At 56.2% G+C, this 19,869-nt stretch overlaps 1 protein-coding gene and 1 long non-coding RNA gene across 6 annotated transcripts in view; one reads left to right on the top strand and one right to left on the bottom strand.

Annotated features, from left to right (window-relative positions):
- The window catches only part of Sh3bp4 (SH3 domain binding protein 4), a 95,431-nt gene that overhangs the window by 57,816 nt on the left and 17,746 nt on the right, over positions 1 to 19,869 (top strand). For 4 of the 5 annotated variants that reach the window (XM_078018268.1, XM_078018271.1, XM_078018269.1 and 1 more), the window contains 2 exons: positions 3,367 to 3,555; positions 3,873 to 5,756. The exons of the other annotated variant lie outside the window; for it this stretch is intronic. In XM_078018268.1, the coding sequence (XP_077874394.1) occupies positions 3,367 to 3,555; positions 3,873 to 4,097 (414 nt within the window). In that variant the 3' untranslated portion in view covers positions 4,098 to 5,756. Of the gene's footprint in view, positions 1 to 3,366; positions 3,556 to 3,872; positions 5,757 to 19,869 lie in introns of those variants that run through there. 5 annotated transcript variants of the gene reach the window in all.
- LOC144365680 (uncharacterized) lies at positions 11,572 to 18,214 on the bottom strand. The gene is made up of 2 exons (XR_013424431.1): positions 17,974 to 18,214; positions 11,572 to 17,740 (listed from the first exon to the last, which is right to left on the bottom strand). It is a non-coding gene; the product is annotated as an uncharacterized LOC144365680 (long non-coding RNA).

The following is a 19,869-nucleotide window of genomic DNA, read 5'->3' on the forward strand; positions in this document are numbered from 1 at the left end:
CCTGGCGAGTCGGGCTCCTCCAGCCGTAGTCCCGCTCCCAGGAACTCCAGCCGACCCCCCACCTGCTTCCCATCTTCAAGATGCCTTCTGTGTGGTCACTGGGATCCCTGGCTTAGTAAGTGGTGTCTCAGTGACCTAGGAAGGCAGGGGTTGCCACCCAGGAAAGAAGACGGTGCCACCAGCCAGGGTTGTCCACCTCTTCACGGCTACCAACTCTTCCTGCCCCCGGGCCTGCAAGGCCTGTCCTCCCCCGCCACCACCACCACGTCCAAGCCATCTCACAGGGAAGCGGCTCCTGGACCAGGGTGGCCCCATGTCCAGCTCCGTGCAATTGTCCTCCTGTGCCCGCCCACGGTAGGGTCTGTTGGCTCCATGGAGTAAGGACCTGGCTCGGGAAACACTCAGGATTCAGTGACTGAGACAGCAAGTGACTAAAGACGGGTCACCACGTGGGGGGCAGTGGCTCCGTGGCAGGTCCAGGCCGCACTGCGAACCCGAGCTTCTCATCCCTCACACTGCCGTCCCTCGCCCACTGTTTGGGGGTTGGGGGAGCACCTGTGACCCAAGGCCTCTGCCCACTCCTCCCGGTGCTTGTGCCTCAGAGGACGCTTCTCCAGAATGGCAGAGGATGAGACCCAACCCTGGTGACAACCTAGGCCTTGTTGATGGAGGGGGATGAGGCTGGGGGAGTGGCACCAGGGTGGACAGCCCTGGAGCCCTGGGGTGGAGAAGGCCTGGGAGGGTCTCCGGCTGGGCAGGCCCTGACGTGGGCACCGTGGGTTTGAAGATCTGGGAAGTCAGAGTGTCGTTGAGGTGGGCTGGGGCCACCCAGGGGTGTGAGGGGGCTTGGCCACAGCTTCATGCAGAGCCAGGAGGGGGTGCTGGGCTCGGGACCCACTGGACGTCACAGCCTGCTGCTGGGCTCTCCAGGACCCTGGGCTTTCCCATGAGACAATCTTGGCCTGAACTTCTGTGGGAGCCCAGGACAGGAGAAGGCGAGGAGATGAGAGGCCAGTGGGGCCTGCGGATGGGGTGGCCACGGGAAGGCGGTCAGCTTGCCGTCACAGCCTGGGCAGGGCCAGGCAGGCCAAGAGCCGTGGAGCGGGGCTGAGGTCCTGCGGCTTGGCAAGGTGGGGGCTGTGGTCATGGAATCAGGGGCCGGGGGCCAGGGTGGAGCCCCCCGGGTGGTGAGTGTTCTCCCTGTCACCTGAGGGCCCTGGGAGGGTGTCGAAGGGGAGACGGTGGGACGTGACGAGGTCTGCTCCTGGTCCCCCGCAGCTTTTGAGTCCAGGAGTGTCCCTGCCCCTTGACACTGACAGGCTCCTGCAGGTGCCTGAGGCGGCTTCTCCCCCCTCACTGCACTCCTGGCGGTCGGGGGTGAGGGCCTGCTGCCCTGCCTTTCTTGGCCCCCGACCAGCCGTGACGGGAAGCTCTGTCTTGGTGCCGTGGGCCGTAGCTGGTGGCTGCCTCGTCCAGCTGTGGGAGGTAAACGGGGTGACGCGGGCGTCCTGGAGATGACGCTCCTGTGAGAGAGAAGGGGAAGGCCTTACTGCAGGACCCACATCCAGGAGGGTGTCGTTTGCAGAGCGGAGCAGGGACTGAGGTGTCCCCCAGACACTGGAAAGCTAGAGGGGAGGGGCTGTAGAGGGCTGGGGGGTGCCTGTGAGTCGGGAAACCCACCTTATCCTGCAGAGGAGCAGTCCCCAGTGACTGTGCCTTAGCCAGGCACAGAGGGTCCCCTCCAGGAGGCCTGGGGCGGCCACACTGCTGACTGCGCTGTTAGTCCAGGAGGGAGGGCCAGCGGCCGTCAGCCACCAGGGTGGGTGAGGAGGGCCTCTCTCCCAGAGCTCGGGCATCTTGGGAACAGAGGCGGGTGGAGCAGCCGGACAGCAAACCCAAAGGGCCCTCCCTGTGCTTCCTAAAGCCTCTTACCAGGCTGGTGCGGAGGCCTCAGGTGCCTGTTCCTGGGAGTGTCTTCCCACTGGGCCCTTTGTCTGCCTGCATCTAGAGCAGCCTCAGGCCCTGTCTGCAGAGAAGTCACAACAGACTGTGGCCCACAAAGCCCCGGGGATTTACGATCTGACCCTCTGGAGGTGAAGTTTGCTTACCCCGACTTAAATCATAGTTCCCACAAACTAACACAATTCCTGTGACGTCGGCATTGTGTGGTCTCGCTGGGTGTTTTCTGGCTCACCTGTGTGTGAAAAAATGAAGAGGAAGTCTCAGGGCTGGGGTCCCAGAGCAGAGCGTCCTGCTGTGAACCATGTCCCTTGCTCAGATGTGGCCCCCGATCCTGTGGGCAGCCTGGTAACCAACTGAGCTAACGCTGGGCTGGTGGCATAAGTGGAGGCAAGGGCCTGGTCACCCTCCTTTCCAGAGATGGCCAGAGAGTAGACTGGCTTGGCTTGCCTGGGCCAGGAGTAGCTCGACTCCTAAGCAGGTGACTTTGACTTGTCTCGCTACCTGGAACGTGAGGCACCTGCGTCTGGTGTGGTGCGAGCAGAGCTGAATGGGAATACCTGGTGGCTACGCGTCGGCCTTGTGGTCACCTGGCGCCCCAGCGGCCCTGCACACACCCACCCCCACTCACACAAACACATACACTTAGACGATCTTTTTCTCTTTCTACGCCTAGTAAACATTTTATTTTCTCAAAACATTTTAGTTCTAATATATCAAAGTTCAAATGGATATCGACCACTTTCTGAAACCGTCGGTAGTTGAAATGAACCGTAACCTGTGCAGACCAGGGTTTTATTGGCTCAATTCCTGATGTCACCTGTTGCCCCAGAGCTGGAAGGGCCAGTGTCCTGAGCCTCAGGAGGCCTGGACCTGCCTGCACTCTGCGCCCCCAGCTGTGGGGCCTGGACAGGACCCAGGAGGGGGCAGGCGTGTCTGTTGCTTGTCTGTTAAACAAGACCCTGGTGTCTGGGCCACACCCCAAGGGGAAGCCCGGGACCAACAGCTGGAAGCCAGTGTGACTCTCACCTTCTGGTGGAAGCCCATTCACTGTCCCCCGTGTGAGCTGCCCCAATGGGGCAGAGTTGGCACCTACTTCAAAGGGTGGCCTCTTATCCTAAGGACTTGGTCATGGTGGCCCCCAGTCCCCCGGACCTCATCTTAGCTGCAAAGCCCGTTTCCCAGTAAGGTCCCTTTCTGAGGCTCTGGGACTTGAACCTTGGAGGGAAATGGTGTCCAGCCCTGACCTGCACACTGCCCCGTCCCTGCTGGGAGCCCGCAGTGCTCATGGGGCCAGGGGATTTCCATGACCTCAGAGCTGCGGGTGACAGCACCCCTCCACGTGGGCATTCCCTGGGAAGCCAGGCCCAGCTCTGTCCCCCTCACGCTGTGCCTCTCGCTCCCCAGGCCTTACTGAAGATGGACTGCCAGGGCCTGGTGGTCAGGCTCATCCAGGACTTTGTGCTCCTGACCACAGCCGTGGAGGTGGCGCAGCGCTGGCGGGAGCTGGCTGAGAAGCTGGCCAAGGTCTCCAAGCAACAGATGGACGCTTACGAGTCTCCCCACCGCGACAGGAATGGGGTGGTGGACAGTGAGGTGAGCGAGGCCCGGCTCCCGGTGCTGGGCTCCCAGGACCCTGGGTGCAGCCGTGGCAGGTGTGGCCGTGGCACCAGGTGAGCCACGCCTGAGCCTGGCCCGCAGAGCAGAAGCAGTCGGGGTGTCCTGGGGTCGTCTGGGGGAGGCCTCCCGCAGAAACGGGCCGGGCAGATGCTGCCCTCCTCTGCACGTTTCTCCGCGGACTCCTCTCACCCCTGCTGGGTGTCTAGGGACTGAGGCAGCTGCGCTGCCCCCCACGCCCACCCTAACCTTTCTCTCCTTTCCCTGCTTTTGCTCTTTGGGACTCCATCTCCCAGGCCATGTGGAAACCCGCGTATGACTTCTTGCTTACCTGGAGCCACCAGATCGGGGACAGCTACCGGGATGTCATCCAGGAACTGCACCTAGGCCTGGACAAGATGAAAAACCCCATCACCAAGCGCTGGAAGCACCTCACGGGGACGCTGATCCTGGTGAACTCGCTGGACATCCTGCGAGCAGCCGCCTTCAGCCCCGCTGACCACGATGACCTGGTCATCTGAACAGGCGCCCTGAGCACAAGGCTGCGAGCCGTCACCAGAGCCCCATGCTGTCACCAGGGGCGGCGGGGAGCGGGAAGGCTGCTCCCACGGAGGGGGTCGCCACCCAGCCCCGGGCTGGGGACAGGGACACATGAGGCTCTGCCCTTGTCTGCGTCCAGGGACAGCCAGGGGGCTTTCTACTGCAGGTTGTTGCCAATCAAATAGCTTTCTATTTGTGTAAGTGTGAATTAAATTCAAATCACTTTTTTAAAAAAGACCAGGGAAGGAACCTGAGAAAGTTGGGATCTAATTTTTTAATGGACTGTAAAGATTAAAAAAATCTTAGTAGGGGCAGATGCTGTTGAGGTTTTTATGTTGTCGAAACACTTTTTAAATTATGTTACAGATGTACATAGGTATTTAAAGGCCGTGGGTGCTTCTGCTTCCCAGCCCGCGTCTCCACCCAGCAGGGAGGGGCGGCTCTGTGGGCTCCTTCTCACTTCCTGCCCCCACACACGCAGGCCAGTCGGGCGGCGGGATGGGTCTTCAGTGAGAGGACAGCCCACCCGTGCTCCCCACCTGCGGCCACTCCACCGACATTTCTGTGGCCCTCTGCCTTTGCCTCGTGCTGTAGTCAGTGACCATCCACAGAGCATGGCAGTCTCTGTGGGCTTCGGTGGGTGGGCAGTTACTCCCCACAGTATGCCCTTGAGATGTGTCCACTAATAGCTTAGAGAGCAGCTGGAAGGTGACATTCCTGTGGCCCCTGCCTGTGTGCAATGGGTCATTCAAAAGAACGTGCCACTGGACGTGAGGAGGTCCTGCAGCTCTTGACCATCATGTGGTGTGTCCCTTGGGGGCACGGGTGCTCTGCAGCCCCGGGGTAGACAGAAAGACTCACCACCCGACCAGAGCCGGGAGGCTCCATGCTCCCAGAGACCCAGGTCACCTCCCAGGTGTGCCGTGCACCGGGTGCAGAGGTGACAGCTGCCAAACTCCACATTTCATTTTGTCTACGTGGAACACTTCTCCCCTCCCGGTGCACCCCCATCTCCTCTGAAGTGCATCATGTCGATAAAAACAGTTTGGGCACAAGGTCCAGACCGTCCGGGCGGGTTGAACATTTTCCCACAGAGTCAGGAGCTTGGCTGTCGAGAAGCTTGGGCTGTGCTGGGTCGAATCCCGCCGCCACCCGGTAGCTGCAGCCCCTAGGAAGGAGCGAGAGGCAGGACTAATGCTGGTGGGTCACAGAGTGATGGCCCCAGTCAGGGCGTCCACCTTGGGGACGCCGAGCCTCGCGCTTTCCTGACACGTGTTACTTAGTTAAAGGATGTGTAATCCCCTGTTCGGCTGGAACACTGTCACGCACCACTGATTGCGGCACTCAAGACCAACCGACAGAAATACAAACGCTCCATACTTCACGCTGCAAGAATAAAGCCACATGAGTCCCCAATCATCGCACAGATGACCTTATGTCCTGCCTCCGTGCTCCTCACCCTCATCTGCCCAGAGATCACCTCTCACCTTTTCCCCAAAGACGACAAACCAGTTGCACCTTAAACCATGGGTATTTTTCCTCAGGGGCTTTAAATAGTTTCCTATGCAACGTGTCTTGTAGCACAAATCAAATTCTACAAAAGTTGCAGTAAATTTTATTTGGATATTTTAACCTGTTAAGTGTGTGTGTGTGTGTTCTGTCCCCATCCAGTGGAACTTTAAGTAAAACAAAAGCACAGTCTACTTGCGCACCTGTGCAGGCTGACGGCTCCTCCTGTGAGCCCCCATGGCAGTGACGGCTGGAGGGGGAGCCCCGTTTTCCCGCTGTTAATTGTACTGCTCTCGACACAGGTCACTGCCCCACACTGACAGGGAGTCTGTGTCACCAGGAGACAAGTTGGAGTCGTGCCTTGTTCTTGGCCCATGTCCCTGGAGGTGGCAGCCCTCAGCTCCTTACGTGAACCGCAGGGCTGGCTGGCTGTCCCTGTGTGTGCCAGGCATCGCCTGGGGGTGCTCAGTCCTGGGGTATTCACTGCAGCGGGCTCAGAGCCCCCACCCCAGCAGTGCTGCGCTGCTGGGGAGAAGAACAGGCACAGGGCCTCTCCTGGAGGTCAGGGGAGGGCAGGTGCTGTATGGAAAGCCTCTGAGAATGACTTCAACCCAGGGTCCAAGCTGGGGTGGGCACCAGCTGGACCAAGACAGACCTGGGAGAGCAGGTCAGGGTACGGCACAAGAAGCGGCGTTGACACAGGAGGCCTGGGGCAGTGAGCGGGGCCGGAGCGCCCCCACGGAGGGCTCCGCACAGGAGCAGAAGCCCAGGAGCTTGGCGCTCTCCTCTGTAGGTAGCCTGATTCCAGCTGCTGAAGTTTGGATCTGCAGCATCCCAGAGGCCCACTGGTAAGGACTGGGTCCCCAGAGTGGCAGAACTGGGAGGAGGAGGAGCCTTCAAGAGGTGGGGCCCAGTGAGAGGAGGTGAGGCTGTTGGGGCATACCCTGGAGGGGATTGTGGGATACACTGGTTTCCTCCCCTATTGGACATCCCTGGGCCACGAGGTAGATGGGCCTCCTTTGCCATGTGCCCCCTGCCATGTTGTGCTGTGCTGCCCAAAAGCAGCAGAGCCCATCAATTAAGGACTGAAACCACCAAAAACTGAGGCAATAAATAAATAAAAACCTTTTATCTTTATAAATTATCATTTCTGGATTTTTGTTATAGTAGCAGGAAGCTATCGCCAGATGTACCAGCTCCTACATGTCCTCACACACATTTTACAGTTAAGGACACACTTCCGTGTGGTCTCATAACTTGCATGAAGCTGATAAGAAAGGGAGCTTAGGGGAACCAGAAATGCATTCTTTCTTGGTTCTGGAGGCCAGAAGTCCAAAACCAGACTGTCTTCACTTGGCTGCATCTGCAGATACCTGGGGCCTGAGGATGGAACAGCTGCAGGTCTCGGGGTTCAGGCTTCCAACACATCTGGGTCGCACCCTCTCTCTCTTGGCCCAAGGACTTCCATCAGACTCTGCAGTCTGTTGATGCTGATCTTGACATCGATAATCATAAATACAAGTGATGGAATTTGTAGGGGCTCTTTAGGACAAAATATTCAGGGGAAAGACTTGGTTGAAAAGATTTGTTCTCTGGTTTGTGGAGGGAAGATTGTGTCCCTGATAGATTTGCACCTTGATCTTTCCCTGTGAAGTCAGAGCACGTGCCAAGTCATTTATTTTGCAGTGGCCAGCACCTGCTGAGTATCGACAGCTGCAGTAGCAATCAGATGTGGGCCTGTACCCAAGTCCCCTCTCCTCCAGCGGCCACCAGGTCCCGCAGCCATTCCTAAGACTTCTTTCTCCCTGTGCCCAGCCTGTGGCCCTCTCCTGTCCCTGCCAACGTCACCACACATGAGCCCTTTGATGACAGCTCATCTCTGAATCCCAGGAGCACATGCCGCAGGAGAGAATTGGTCCTCACTGTGACAGAAATGAGTTTCGAGAGTGAAATGGCTCGGGCTGTGGGGCTTCATGCTGTGTTTACCACCAACATGGAAAATAAGTGCAGACGTGTCCACCAGTGAATCGCATCAGCCTAGATTCTGGGAGGTCTGAGGGCCATCGCGGGGAGGGAGCTCCATCAAGTACTCACCAGGACACTACATTTCTTAATACATCATTTTTTGGCACAAGGGGAATGTTTTCAGTTTAGTCCAGTTTTATGCAAAATAGATTGAAATGAAGCTGCCTAACCCTGCTGTGGAGCCCTTGGGCCATTTGATAAAGGCAACAGCGCCTCAGAATTATGTAAATGCATAAAATAAAACCTGGGTGAACAAAGGAGAGCCGTCTTATTTACACAGTTACCAAAGATTCTTTTTTTAATTGTGCTGCAGTAACGGTGCTTCCTTGTGCAACATGAGCAGGCTAGCCGTGGGCCCCGCCTCCCCGAAAACCAGAGACGGGGCGGGTCCGGGAACACAGGTCTGCAATGTCAAGTTCTCTGCTCCTGCATCTCCCAGGAAATGCTCATGTTCAGCTAGAGGTCGATGAGAGTCAAGATGTCCTTTCACCCTTGTTTCTGTGAAAAAGAAAGGTCTCATCCGAGGGACACGAGCCACCCAGGCTTGCTGGCACGTTGTTTCAAAGTCGCTGGTGTCAGTGTTCTGTGCTCCTCACTGGCAATGGGGGTTTCTTAAAGATTCGTTTTTCTGGTTTAATTTTCTTTCTAATGGAGGAGGCAGAAGGACCTCATTGGCTGTGGATGGGTTTTTAAGCATCTTCCTTTAAGAATACCTGTATGGCTCACAGTCGTGTATTGACTGCGGACGTGGACGAATTCTTCACTTTGGGGAGCAGGGAAAGTCTGCCCACGCCACGCCACCAGACGAAGCTGGGGGGGCAGGCACTGCTCCTGGGCCTGTGTTAACCGATGGCCCTCCTGGGCATGTGGGGCATCCAAGGGGCATCCAGGGAAGAAAGGGCCAGTTCCTGGCTGCCAGCGTTTATGCATTTGTGACCGTCCAGCCCAGAGCAAACACGGGAGCACAAGCAAGGTCCACCAATGTCCGGCCAGGCAAGGGGAGGGCGCCTGCCGTGGCCCATGGGAGCCCACGGGGCCACATGCCAGGGAACAGCGTTATAAATCAGATTCATAGTAGGTGTGAGGTCAGGTAAAGGTACGTGCTGTGGGGAAAGAGGTGGCTTACAAGGACCCCAGGGCCAGAGGAGCAGGGTGACCCTGGAGGGCCTCTGACCCGCAGGTCCCAGCCCACGGGTTCAACCCACCATATAAAGGAAGTATTTGGAAGGCTGGGGATGTGGTCAGTGCTGGAGCGCCTGACTGGCATGCTTGAGGCCCAGGGTTCAATCCCCAGCACAGGGTGGGGGGTTGGTACATGGAGGAAAAGTCCCATCTGCCCTGAGAAGGTGCGCGGTCACTCCTAGTCATTGTTCTTGTCCATGCGCCCTCAGGACTGCGCGTTCACATAGCATCACGTCCTTTGGAGCGGGATCTGGAGATGGTCTAACGCACCCCAGGAGATATGCCAAGGTTATGTGCAGACACACCATTTTGTAGATGGGATTAAGCCCCCTGGGATCTTGGAATCTGGGGGACCTGGATCAATCCCCATGCATACCCCTCAGATCCTGTACTAAAGGATTTCTGGAAAATCCCCCAATACTTGGAAATCACACACTTTGAATCATGAGTCCAAAGAGTCATCAGGGAAGTTAGAAAATGCTAGAATGGGAAGGAAAGCCAGGTGCCAGGCGCGCAGGGTGCTGCGGACATGGTGCTCCAGCTGCTGTGTGTGAGGTGCTCTTAGTGCGCTCGTTACCGAGGCGAGGGGTCCTAGAACCGACCCCTCAGGGCAGCCGTAGCTCAGGAAAGTTGGAGTCTAAGGGGCTTGAAAAGAGCAAGGCGGGGGGTGGGGGGCTACGGTGGGAGGAGCTACAGCTTGAACGTGGAACTTCAGGGCTGATGTGATGGTGTTAAGAGACGCCAGGTCTTAAGGGGCCCTCCCCTGTGAGTGGGGAGGGAGACCAAGGGCCTCAAAGGAGGCTTCACAGAGCGATGGCTTCACATGACATTCAGCCCTCTGGTGTAGGCAGCAACAAGGCGCCATCTTGAGAGCAGAGAGTGGCCCTGACCAGACCCTGAACCTGCTGCTGCCTCGACTTAACTTCCCAGCCTCCAGAACTTGAGAGGTTTTGTTCTTTATAAATTTCCCTGTCTCAGGCATTTTGTCATAGCAACCCAAACAGACTAAACAGATGAGAAGCTGGGCCAGGGGTAAATAGCCTTCAATGTCCGACTCAGGATCCTTGAGTCTGCTCAAGGTGAGGTGGGGAGGCTTTGGGGGTCCCAGAGGCAGCCCTGAGTTGGTTTGAAGAGGTCCAGGAACAGAAAGAGAAGGGCAGGATATGGGAGATGGGAGGCGAATCAACATTGAATTGGGCAGGAGAGCAGTGGCCAGCTGGGCAGGTGGCTGGTCACCTGAGAACATGGAGACTTGGTGGATGGACAGCTTTGCCTGGCGGTGGGGAGAGGAGGGTTAGCGGCTGTGGTTAGACAAGCCAAGTAAGATGAGGCTACAGAGGAGGGTGGAGGGTGGAGGTCTAGGGTTGGCTCTGTAAAGGACTACTGCAGGTGGAGCAGTCAGACCTGAGGTTCAGCGCCGCAGAGACGCAGAGAGAGGCAGGAGATGCTGGGAACTGGACCGCGTCCCCAGGCTGCTCACCCCCGTGCGCCACATTGCGCTTTGACTTCTGCTCCAGGCTCCTGAGCTCCTCTCCCTCACAGTGGCTGTGCCAGCCCAGCCACTGCCCCTCCCTGTAGTGTCCTCCAGCCCGTCCCCACAGCCACCACAGCATCCGCCTCAAATATCAGCTCACACCCCTGCATGTCCCCTTGCCTTTGGCGGCCCCCTGGCAGGAGCAGACGGGAGAGTGCCCATTGCCTACCTGCAGCCTGACTCATCTGCACGTGGACACCCCGAGGCTCCCCCTGAGCCAGGCGTAGGCAGTTTCTTCCTGATCGGAGACTAAGCCTCCACTTGTGACTGGTCACACCGCGCTGCCCGTTGTTCTAACGCCCTCCGCCGCACAGTAGAAGGCTGGCCGCAGGCACACACCTATGCCACTTTCAAGGGTGGCTTGTGAGTCATGGGAGGGATTCAAGGTATGCCCGCCTGTTCCCAGGGCTCTGCATTTCCACGGCCCCCCTCCTCCCTGTGAGGATCTTCATCTGTCCTCAGCCTGCTCTGCGTCTTGGAAACCTGCTTCCCATGTCTGGAGCCCTTGAAGCGCAACTGGGAGCTTCCCTGGCAGGGGTGTGACCAGCTCTCCCCGGGAGGTCAGCAGCCTGCAGAAGGACGTGGGGAAGTTGCCAGAAGCATTCACCTTGTAGGGCCACAAGGTCGTGGGTGCAAGCTCCTGGCCCTGCTATGGCATCACTGGACACATGGCTGTGGCAGTTTGTCCTTGGGCCACAGAACCTTTCTCTTCAGGACGATTCTGGACACTTCCTAGAGGCACAGCATTGGGCGAGGGGCTTTGGCAAACTACCCCATGAACCTATCCTAAACCCCTTTTGTGGAGAACCAGCCTTGGCCAACTGCTGCTGCATGTAGTCAGCACCTTGACCTTGACCTTCATCATGCTGACCTCTTCAGGGTTCAGCTCTGAAAGCCAGGCTCCTCTGGGGGTCTCCCCCACCCCCATGAAGACCCCGTCCTTTGACTCCCCATAACCTCAGCCCTCACCATGGACAGAATCCAGGTCTGTCTCACAGCAGAGGGCTTGCTCCTGAGACCCAGGCAAGGGGGACCTCAACGAGTGGACGCAAACCGCCGGTCAGTCCTGGGATGGATGACAGAACCACTCAGGGTGTTAGTGCCTGGACGGCTTTCTGTGCACCTGTGACACCGCGGGCTACCGGTGACCAGTGCTGCTCCCCCGTGTTGAAGTGTGACCTTAGAGAAGCACGCGGAGGCGGGCATGTAGATCAGGGTTTATTTAAAAAGGGGGAGACTTCTCCGGAGGGAGGAGGGGTCACAGCTGGTGTCCTGGTGTCCCTGGAGGCAAGGTGTTCTCTCTTTTTAGCGTCCTAGACGTCCCTTGTTCTCCTGCCCTCTTCCCTCTCTTCTCCTTCCTGCATTCCTGACCAGGAGTTGCTGGGTGGGATGGCCACAAGGTGAGAAGCAGATGGACCAGGTAAGGATGGGATGGAGCGGCCCAGGACACATTAATTAATAACTTTATAACTCCCTGTAGGGAGAGTGGAGAAAGGACTCCCTCTCCAACTTCCCAGACTCGCTCAGATTGGCCTCCTTGATCTGACCCGACTCGGTTTTCCTACCTACCGACTGCCTGTCTAATTCTGGCTTCACTGGAACTATTTTCTTCAACAAGTGCAAGTTTCGTGTTGAAGAGTAGGAAGTTTTCTAGAAAGTTCTGTGTCTACTGCTCTTGCCACTGTGATATTACGTGTTTGGCTCAGCTGGAACTCACACTTTGGGATGACAAGTTCTTGTTCTGTTTTTCACACATCCACACTTCTTTCTGCACTCCAAGTGCAAATCAGCTCACACCCAAGGTGTAGATCACCCACCTGAGGTGTGATCAGCAGTCCTGGGAGGGTGCATCGCCATCACCTGCAGCCTCCAGTGAGCTGTCGTCCAGGTCCTCCCTGGACAATGGCCCTGACACCTGAGCCTAGCAAGAGGTAGGAGGAGGGGCGGGTGGTTGCCTGGCAACTGCAGAGCTCCTGCCTTCCTGAGAGAGGAAAGACCTTGTGACTCTGAGCCTGGTTGGAACCTTTGAGCACAAAAAGGAGTTGATAGTAGACTCCACACTGACGTCGGCCTAGCAGCCTGAACTACACCAACGCAGCCCTGTGCACCTATGTAGAGGCTGCTGGGGGTGGGGGAGTCTTTGTGCTGCCAGTGAATTCCTCAGGATAGAACTGGGCATTAAAAACCTCTTAGGAAAATCAGATTGCGGTTCTGCAGGGCATTTGGAACACACCTTTATTCTTAATTATCACTTTTCCACATGATGATGAGTTAGGAAATTAGACAGGAAAGGTAATGCCTGTGTGTGGAGAGGCTCTGGCCCATGACCTAGTTAGAGACTCCCCCAGGCCCTGGAGGTGGGTGCACGCCCCAGGACCCACCCAGAGCTGGCCCTCACCTTTCAAATATTAGGTTTGTGTAAAACACACAGAGGTTCTGGCAACTGGCAGCACTGTGCCATGCACAGGGGCCTCACACCGTCCAAACAAGAGCGCCTGTGTCTCGTGCTTGAGATCCATACCCATGTTTGTGCCCCGAATGTCACTGGAGTCCCTTGGTGTAGTCAGCAGATCTCTCTCCCTCAAAGATAAGGCTCTGCTCTGCATTGAACTCACATTTCTCTCCAAAGAACGCAGCTTGTCCGTGTGGTTTCTTCACCATGTAAGTGTGCGCTGTTCTGTCTGTCTTGGGCGTTTTGCAGACCAATCAGGTTTAGACCTGAGAGCTCTGGTGAATGGAATATGATTTTTATCTTGGGCTCCCATATAATTTTGCCCTCAGCTCTGGGAGGAGCCGCCCTGGACACCAGCGTAGGACTCCGACCGTTGGCTTGCTTCTTTCTTTACGTGCAGTCCCTGGGCCACCTGAATAAGAGCCACCAGGAGGAGCGCCCGATGGCCCAGGCTCTCCAGCCTGCTGATTGGGGTGCTGTGGGCTCGGGAAGCAGCCTGTGGCAAGCCTTCTTGGATTCCTAGGAGCCCCAGCGTGTGAGGACAAGCTCAGGTTGAAGACTTCCTCTTCTGCACAGGGGCGGGCTGTGGGTCCTGGAGTGTGGCTTTCACCTGCAGCCCTGCAGACAGCTCTCGGCTCCGAGCCTCCTGCCTTCCATCCCTGTCCCTGCTTGCAGGGGCTTCCTGCTGAACTTTCATTCAAACCCAGCCATTGTTTTCAGGGAGTCTTCTCCCACACAAACAGGTCGCTGGACTCCTGGGCGGCCCAGTGAGAGGGATTAGCAGGCCTCCAGCGCCTAGCAACAGACCCGCCTTCTGCACCTAGCAACAGTCCCGCCCTCTGCACCTAGCAACAGTCCCGCCCTCTGCACCTAGCAACAGTCCCGCCCTCTGCACCTAGCAACAGAGCCACCTCCGCTGCCTCAGGCTGTGCTTTGCAGTCCTAGGAAGAGACTTCATCTCCTTAGCAAGAAGTCCCAGCAGGACAGCCTGTGCCCACCAGGGGAACATCTGCCACTCTTCTGCAGCTGTGAATTGGGGAATGGGCTGCTGTCTCCATGGAGGCACCGTGTGGGCAGAGGCCTGGTTCCCTGTGGTTTGTGCTGGTCCTCCCCGGGCTGTGCAGAGGGCCTCCTGGGTACCCACACAGTCTCTGTGAGCTCCAGGAGGGGTGTGTGCCTGCCTCTGCCCCCTGGATCCAGGTGGGCTCTGAGGCAGGCCTGGCTCCTTGCCTGGGGCAGCAGCACTCCTGCAGGGGCAGTCCCCACCCAAGCTATTCCTAGGCACCCAGGCTAAAAAGACGCCTAGACACATCCTTGGCCCACAGAGTCCTGACACTTCAGAGATTTTTCCTCATTTGATCTTGACAATGTGGTATGAAGTAGGCACATTTACCATCCTCATTTTACAGATCAGGAAGGGAAGCACAGAGAGGCTAAGAACTTTCCCAAGCTCACACAGCTAGCAAGTGTGAGTTGACATCCACCCTCGGGCAGCCTGGCTCCCAGGTCCTTGCTGTGCCCCTTTCCTACCCTACCCAGGTGATGCTTTCTGTGAGTCAGAAACCCCAGCATGACAAGGAAATGGCGACTTGCATAATTAAAGATGGAAAATATAGAAAATCATGATATTGGACTTTGGATGTTTCAGTGAAGGTAGGTAGAGCGGGGTTCGCCAAAGTCTAGTGGTTTTAATTCTCTTTTGCCAAGCAGAGGCAGTTGGTTTGTATTCTCTCTGACACCCCAGGAGCTGCATGGAGTTGGGACAGAGTCCTAGGGAGCAACAGGAGTTTTAAAATTTGCGACAACATAAACCTCTGTCAATCTTAGGACGATCTAATAAACAGCTGCAGCACATATATACGTGGGCACATTTGCACAATGGAACACTGCTACCAAGAGGGAGAAGCAGATCCCGTCACCATGTGCAGGGGTCTCCAAGTCGGCGGGGAGAGAGCACACTCTGGCCCACGCAGCACTTCCAGAATGAGAAGCTCGGTCCCGGGGCCCAGAGATCAGGGTTTCAGGGCCCCAGTTTCTGTCGTGATGTTTAGTCTCTTACTCTGAGCCAACATCATTTTCATCATTCCTTATTTTTTGCTACAGATCATAATTTATGAAATGAGAGCAATTTGGAACTGGCTGTAAGCACCCGAGGAACAGAACGAATACCCCAATTTGCAAAATTAAAAATCAAACAAGTACCTAATTTACATGCTGTTAATCAACAAAGTGGGCATATGTAGTCAGATAATCAAAATTGATTGTGTGTGTTTAGAGCAAGATTTTTTTTCCAGCCAGGGCCCATGGGGGGTTTAGGAGTCTTTGAAACCCTCAGAATGGTGCACAGATATTTTGTTAATTTGGGCCTGATTAGCTTATAAGGAGGGTATCCAAGGCTTTTAGTTAATTCTTACACAGGTTCATGATGCATAAAAGCTAACCACCAGCCAAGGCGCTGGGGAAATGACCTGGATAGAAAAAACTAGCATTCCAAGCTTACTTCTCGGGTGAGCCAGCAGCCACGCCCAGTCAGGTGGGAGGCCACTGTCCCCAGGTCAACGCTGGCTGCACTGACAGGCTGCACATGGGTCTTATGCAGTTCTTACCTGTGACACACGGTCGCACCAGGCTGCAGGACTGCGTTGGTGGGGTGCACCAGGAACCTCACCCAGCCCTCTGTGGTGGAAGGGGCTCGTTCTTCACACCTAACAGGTTGTCCATTGGGTCTGGCTTTGGTCCACACTTGAGGTGGCTACAGCATCTCTGGGCATTGGGTCCACTTTACAGGTAGGAAGAAAGGCAAAGGTGGTGCCCGCTTGTGATCCCAGCAGCTCAGGAGGCTGAAGCAGGAGGATCGCAAGTTCCAAGCCAGCCTCAGCAGAAGTGAGGCCCTAAGCAACTTAACAAGACCCTGTCTCTAAATAAATATAAAAAGGGCTGGGGGTGTGGTTCAGTGGCTGAGGGCACTTGGGTTCAATCCCTGATACCCAAAAAGAAGGAGGAAGGAGGAGAAAGAAGGAGGAGGAGGAGAAGAGTAAAGATCATGGGACCTGCCAACCGAGTCTCTCTTTACAAGGGCAGCAGGGACTCTGCCTCCGTAGCACTGCCCAGAGTCCCCTGCACGTGGTTGGGCGGGACTGCAGCACGTGCCACCCCCTGGTTACAGAAAGCCTGGGCTGGTGGGGAGGGCCTCTGGTTGATGAAAGTCACCCTAAACGGCAGAGACTCCTTTAGTGTGGAAGGACAGGGGCCAGCAGAGACTGTGGGTCCGCCTGAGTCTGCCTTCTCCAGAGCTGGAGCGTGGATCAGAGGATCAATTGGGCCTAAAGCTGGCCCAATACCTGCCTTGTGAGAGTGCAGCCTGTTACCACCCCTGGCTGCACCCAGGCTCCTGGAATCCAGAATGAGAGCCGTGACTTGATGCTTCCCTCTTCAGGTCTCATGCCGACACAGGCACAGGACAGCTGGGACTTCATGAAGGATCCCGTTGGAAGCAAAATGCACTTTAATAAAACTGAGGTGCAAGAAAAGAAGAAATGAAGTGACCAAGCGGGCCTGAGTCACTTCCGCTCTGGAAGTCACAGCCTACCTCTGCTGTCAACAAGTCCCCAGCCCAGCCCGAGGCCGGCCTCTGATCACCGTCCTCACTATGAAAACAGGTGTCTTTTCTCTGAGCCCTTCCGCTCAAAGCCACCAGGACCCCAGGGATGCACTTCCCAGCTGCGGACACTGAGGCCTGGTGGCGGGCAGGGCAGGAGCATGCTCGCCAGCTGGGCCGTTCGCAGGAGCAGTGGGCAGAGTCGGGGAGAGTCTGGGGCCGGGGTCCACAGGCCTGCAAGGTAGGAGGAGTGCCCACGTCACAGCAGCAGGTCTCCCTGAGCAGAGAACTCAAGTGTGAGAAGGGGAAACCCACTTCTCATTCCTGCTGAGCTGTCTGGGAACTCTAAGGGACGGTGCCTCCCGCTGTGACACAGCCGGCCTCCTGGGATCACCCCCTGCAAACAGCTCCAGGCCCCCAGGAACCTGCAGGCTGCCTTGTATTTGTACAGCATGATGTTTCTCCAGAGGCCAAGAACTCACGAGTGCATAGCAAAGCTCCAACATAAAGGAATATAATATATATATGAAATCTAAAAGTAAAAGCTCTCTCCCCCTTGAACATCCTCTGCCATCTCTACAGGGACTCCAGGAGTATTGATTGGAAAACCTCATCTTTTAAAGAGACACTACTGTCGAGGACAGCCTTGTTGCCCTCTTCTTCTCACAACAGAATGGCCGTCCCAAGCATGGTGGGCACTGTCTAGACCGCGTTTAGCTCACCGAGAGAGAAGTTATTACCCACAGTCCAGGAAGAGGAGAATTTCCTTAGTCTCCAAAAAGAGAGAGCTCTGAACACGCGAGCCCCCGCTCAGCTTGGGTTAGAAGTCTCCAGGATGGCTCTGGATCACGCTGCTCTCTCATGGTCACACAGATGGCATTTTTTACATCATCCAAAGTAGCTTTGATTTTTATTTTGTCTCCACGCAAAGGAAAAACCAGGAAGTGTTTCGGAAGCTGTGATTCTGGGAATTGTGGGTCCTTTCTTTAAAGTTCTGAGGATAAATTGAAATCCAGGTTTCCTTAAATATCCTTTGTTATCACAGCTCTGAAAGACCTGAAAAGTGGTCTGTTTCCCGCAGCTCGATCCTTTAGACGACATCGAAGCAGCTTGGGAATCTTTCAAAGGTCCCTGGGGAGCTGCATGAATATTAAAGAGATGTCCAATAAGAAATGTCAGGGGCCTGGTGCTGTCCTGCCATCAGCACGGGCACATCCTGGATGTCTGGCTGGCCCTGGCCTCTCTGAGAAGCAGCAGCCTGCGTGTCACCAGAATGGACCCAGGAGGCCCAGGACAGTGGTCAGCCTGGCTCTCAGCAGGGCCTCTGTGAGGAATGAAGGGTTGCCTCTGAGAGCTGGGAAGGCACCCCAGGAGCTGCCCTCACTCCCTGAGCCCTCCCAGAGGTGCAAGGTGGGGTTCTCCCAGGAAATGGCCCCCCCTGGGGGCATCCTCCTCCTCCAGCTTCCCTACGGTGATGCCCCATCCCTGGCCGTGGTCAGCTCCACTGGGAAGCCCCCGCAGGCCCCGGGCTCTTTTTTTCCAGAGAATTTACCTCACCTGACGTCCCCACCTTTGCCACAGCTGCTTCCCTGCTGCCAGCTTCCCTGAGGCTCTGGGTGGGGCCCAGCCTGGCTCTGCTCACCATGGTGTCCCTGGTGGCCAGCACCAGGGTCAGGGGAGACTGCCAAGTGTGCGGGTGGGAGAGCAGGCGGGGCTGGGAGGATCTGGGCTGGCCCATCCGGGTTCTCCCTGCCCTGCCTGGGCTGGGGACTGGGTGGAGCACCGCGGTTTGTCTCTGTGTTTTTCTGACTGTGTCCAATGCAAACAGCTGGCCGTGGGCAGTGCTGGTGCTTTGGACGATTCAGCTGGCTCCTCGCTGCCCATTCGCCTTTCTTTGTTTTTTTAATTTTTAATCCTAATTAGTTACATATGACTGCAGAGTGCTTTTCAATTCATAGGACACACATAGAGCACAGAGTTTCATCTCCCTGGTTGTACACACAGTATATTCACACCATTCCTGTCTTCACACATGCCCTTAGGGTAATGATGTCCGTCTCATTCCACCACCTTTCCTACCCCCTGCCCCCTCCCTTCTTCTCCCTCCCCTCGGCCCTGTCTGGAGGTATCTCGTCCTCCCATGCTCCCCCCACCAACCCCACCATGAATCAGCCTCCTTACAGCAGAGAGATCATTCAGCATTTGGTTCTTGGGGATTGGCCAACTTCACTTAGCGCCACCTTCTCCAACTCCATCCATTCACCTGCAAATGCCCTTCACTTTTCTAATGTCCCTTCTGAGCAGTGTCCCCAACTGTGCTTAGAGTTGCCTAAAGGGACAAAACTGTGCCATATTTTATAAAACCATCTCCTACCCAAGACCCGACTCATGGCGAGGCCCTGAGACTCTCCTGCAGGTGCCAGCGCTGATTTCATTACCTGTGGCTTCGCAGCCCAACCGTGTCAAAGCGAAAGGCTGCGTGGAGACAGGAGCTCAGTCCACGGGAGATCTAACTGCGTTTCCTGTATTGGCTCACAACAGACCGTGCCCATTGCCTCTTTTCTTCCCGAGTTACATAGATACAGAGGCAGAGTTGAATGAAGAGGGAAGAGCCAACACCTCACCGAGGAGGGAGCCTGAGCCTCCCATAAGGAGGCTGATTTTCTGAGTCGCCCCGGAAGTCAGCGAGGAGCGGGGCACAGCCTCCACCAGGACGCACCCTGTTGCTCCCGGAAGATGGACCTGTCCAGCTGCACCAGCCACTACCCCAGGACCCAGGGAGCTGCCCTGTGCTGAGGGAGTTTCCTACAGGGCCATGTCTGGGGACCTGACTCCCCGCCGCCCCACATCCTTGTTCCCTGCCCCTGAGCGGGCTCATTGGTTCTGAATGAACACTCTTGATATCAGTGGTTTTAGACCAGCACCTGTCCAGCCAAGTTCCCATTCAGTATCTGAAACTCTCTGCACTCCCCGGGGAAGACCGTGCCGGTGGCTGTGGACAGACACATCCCGCGTGGGCGGAAGGTCACGCCTTCTGCCCTGGTGGCTTTGCTACCCCAAGGACCGTACTTCTGACTGCTCCCTGCTCACGGCCCACCCTAGGACCACGTTCCTCCCGAAGTCCTCAGGCCTCTTGTAGCTTTGCTTTTCTCTGTTTTTCCTTCCTGCAGAGAGAACCAGCACAGTAGGACGAGTGACAGTCACATCTTCCTTAGGTGTCCCTCCCGCTGGATGAAAAACACCGATTCAGTTTGCGTCAGGACTTTGCTTCTCTTTTGGTTCATTTAGTAGAAACTTTTAAACTGGTGGAACATGTCTTTCCCCCATGTCTTTGGGGGAAAGTTGGACTCTTGCTTCCGGCCGCCAGCTGTGGTCCTACTGAACTTGCCTGCCCGACGAAGCAGGTGGAAAACTGGGAAAAAACCATGAAACAGCTTTCAGACACTGGGGCTG

This window comes from Ictidomys tridecemlineatus, chromosome 7, assembly GCF_052094955.1.
Source record: "Ictidomys tridecemlineatus isolate mIctTri1 chromosome 7, mIctTri1.hap1, whole genome shotgun sequence".
Classification (NCBI taxonomy): Eukaryota; Metazoa; Chordata; class Mammalia; order Rodentia; family Sciuridae; genus Ictidomys; species Ictidomys tridecemlineatus.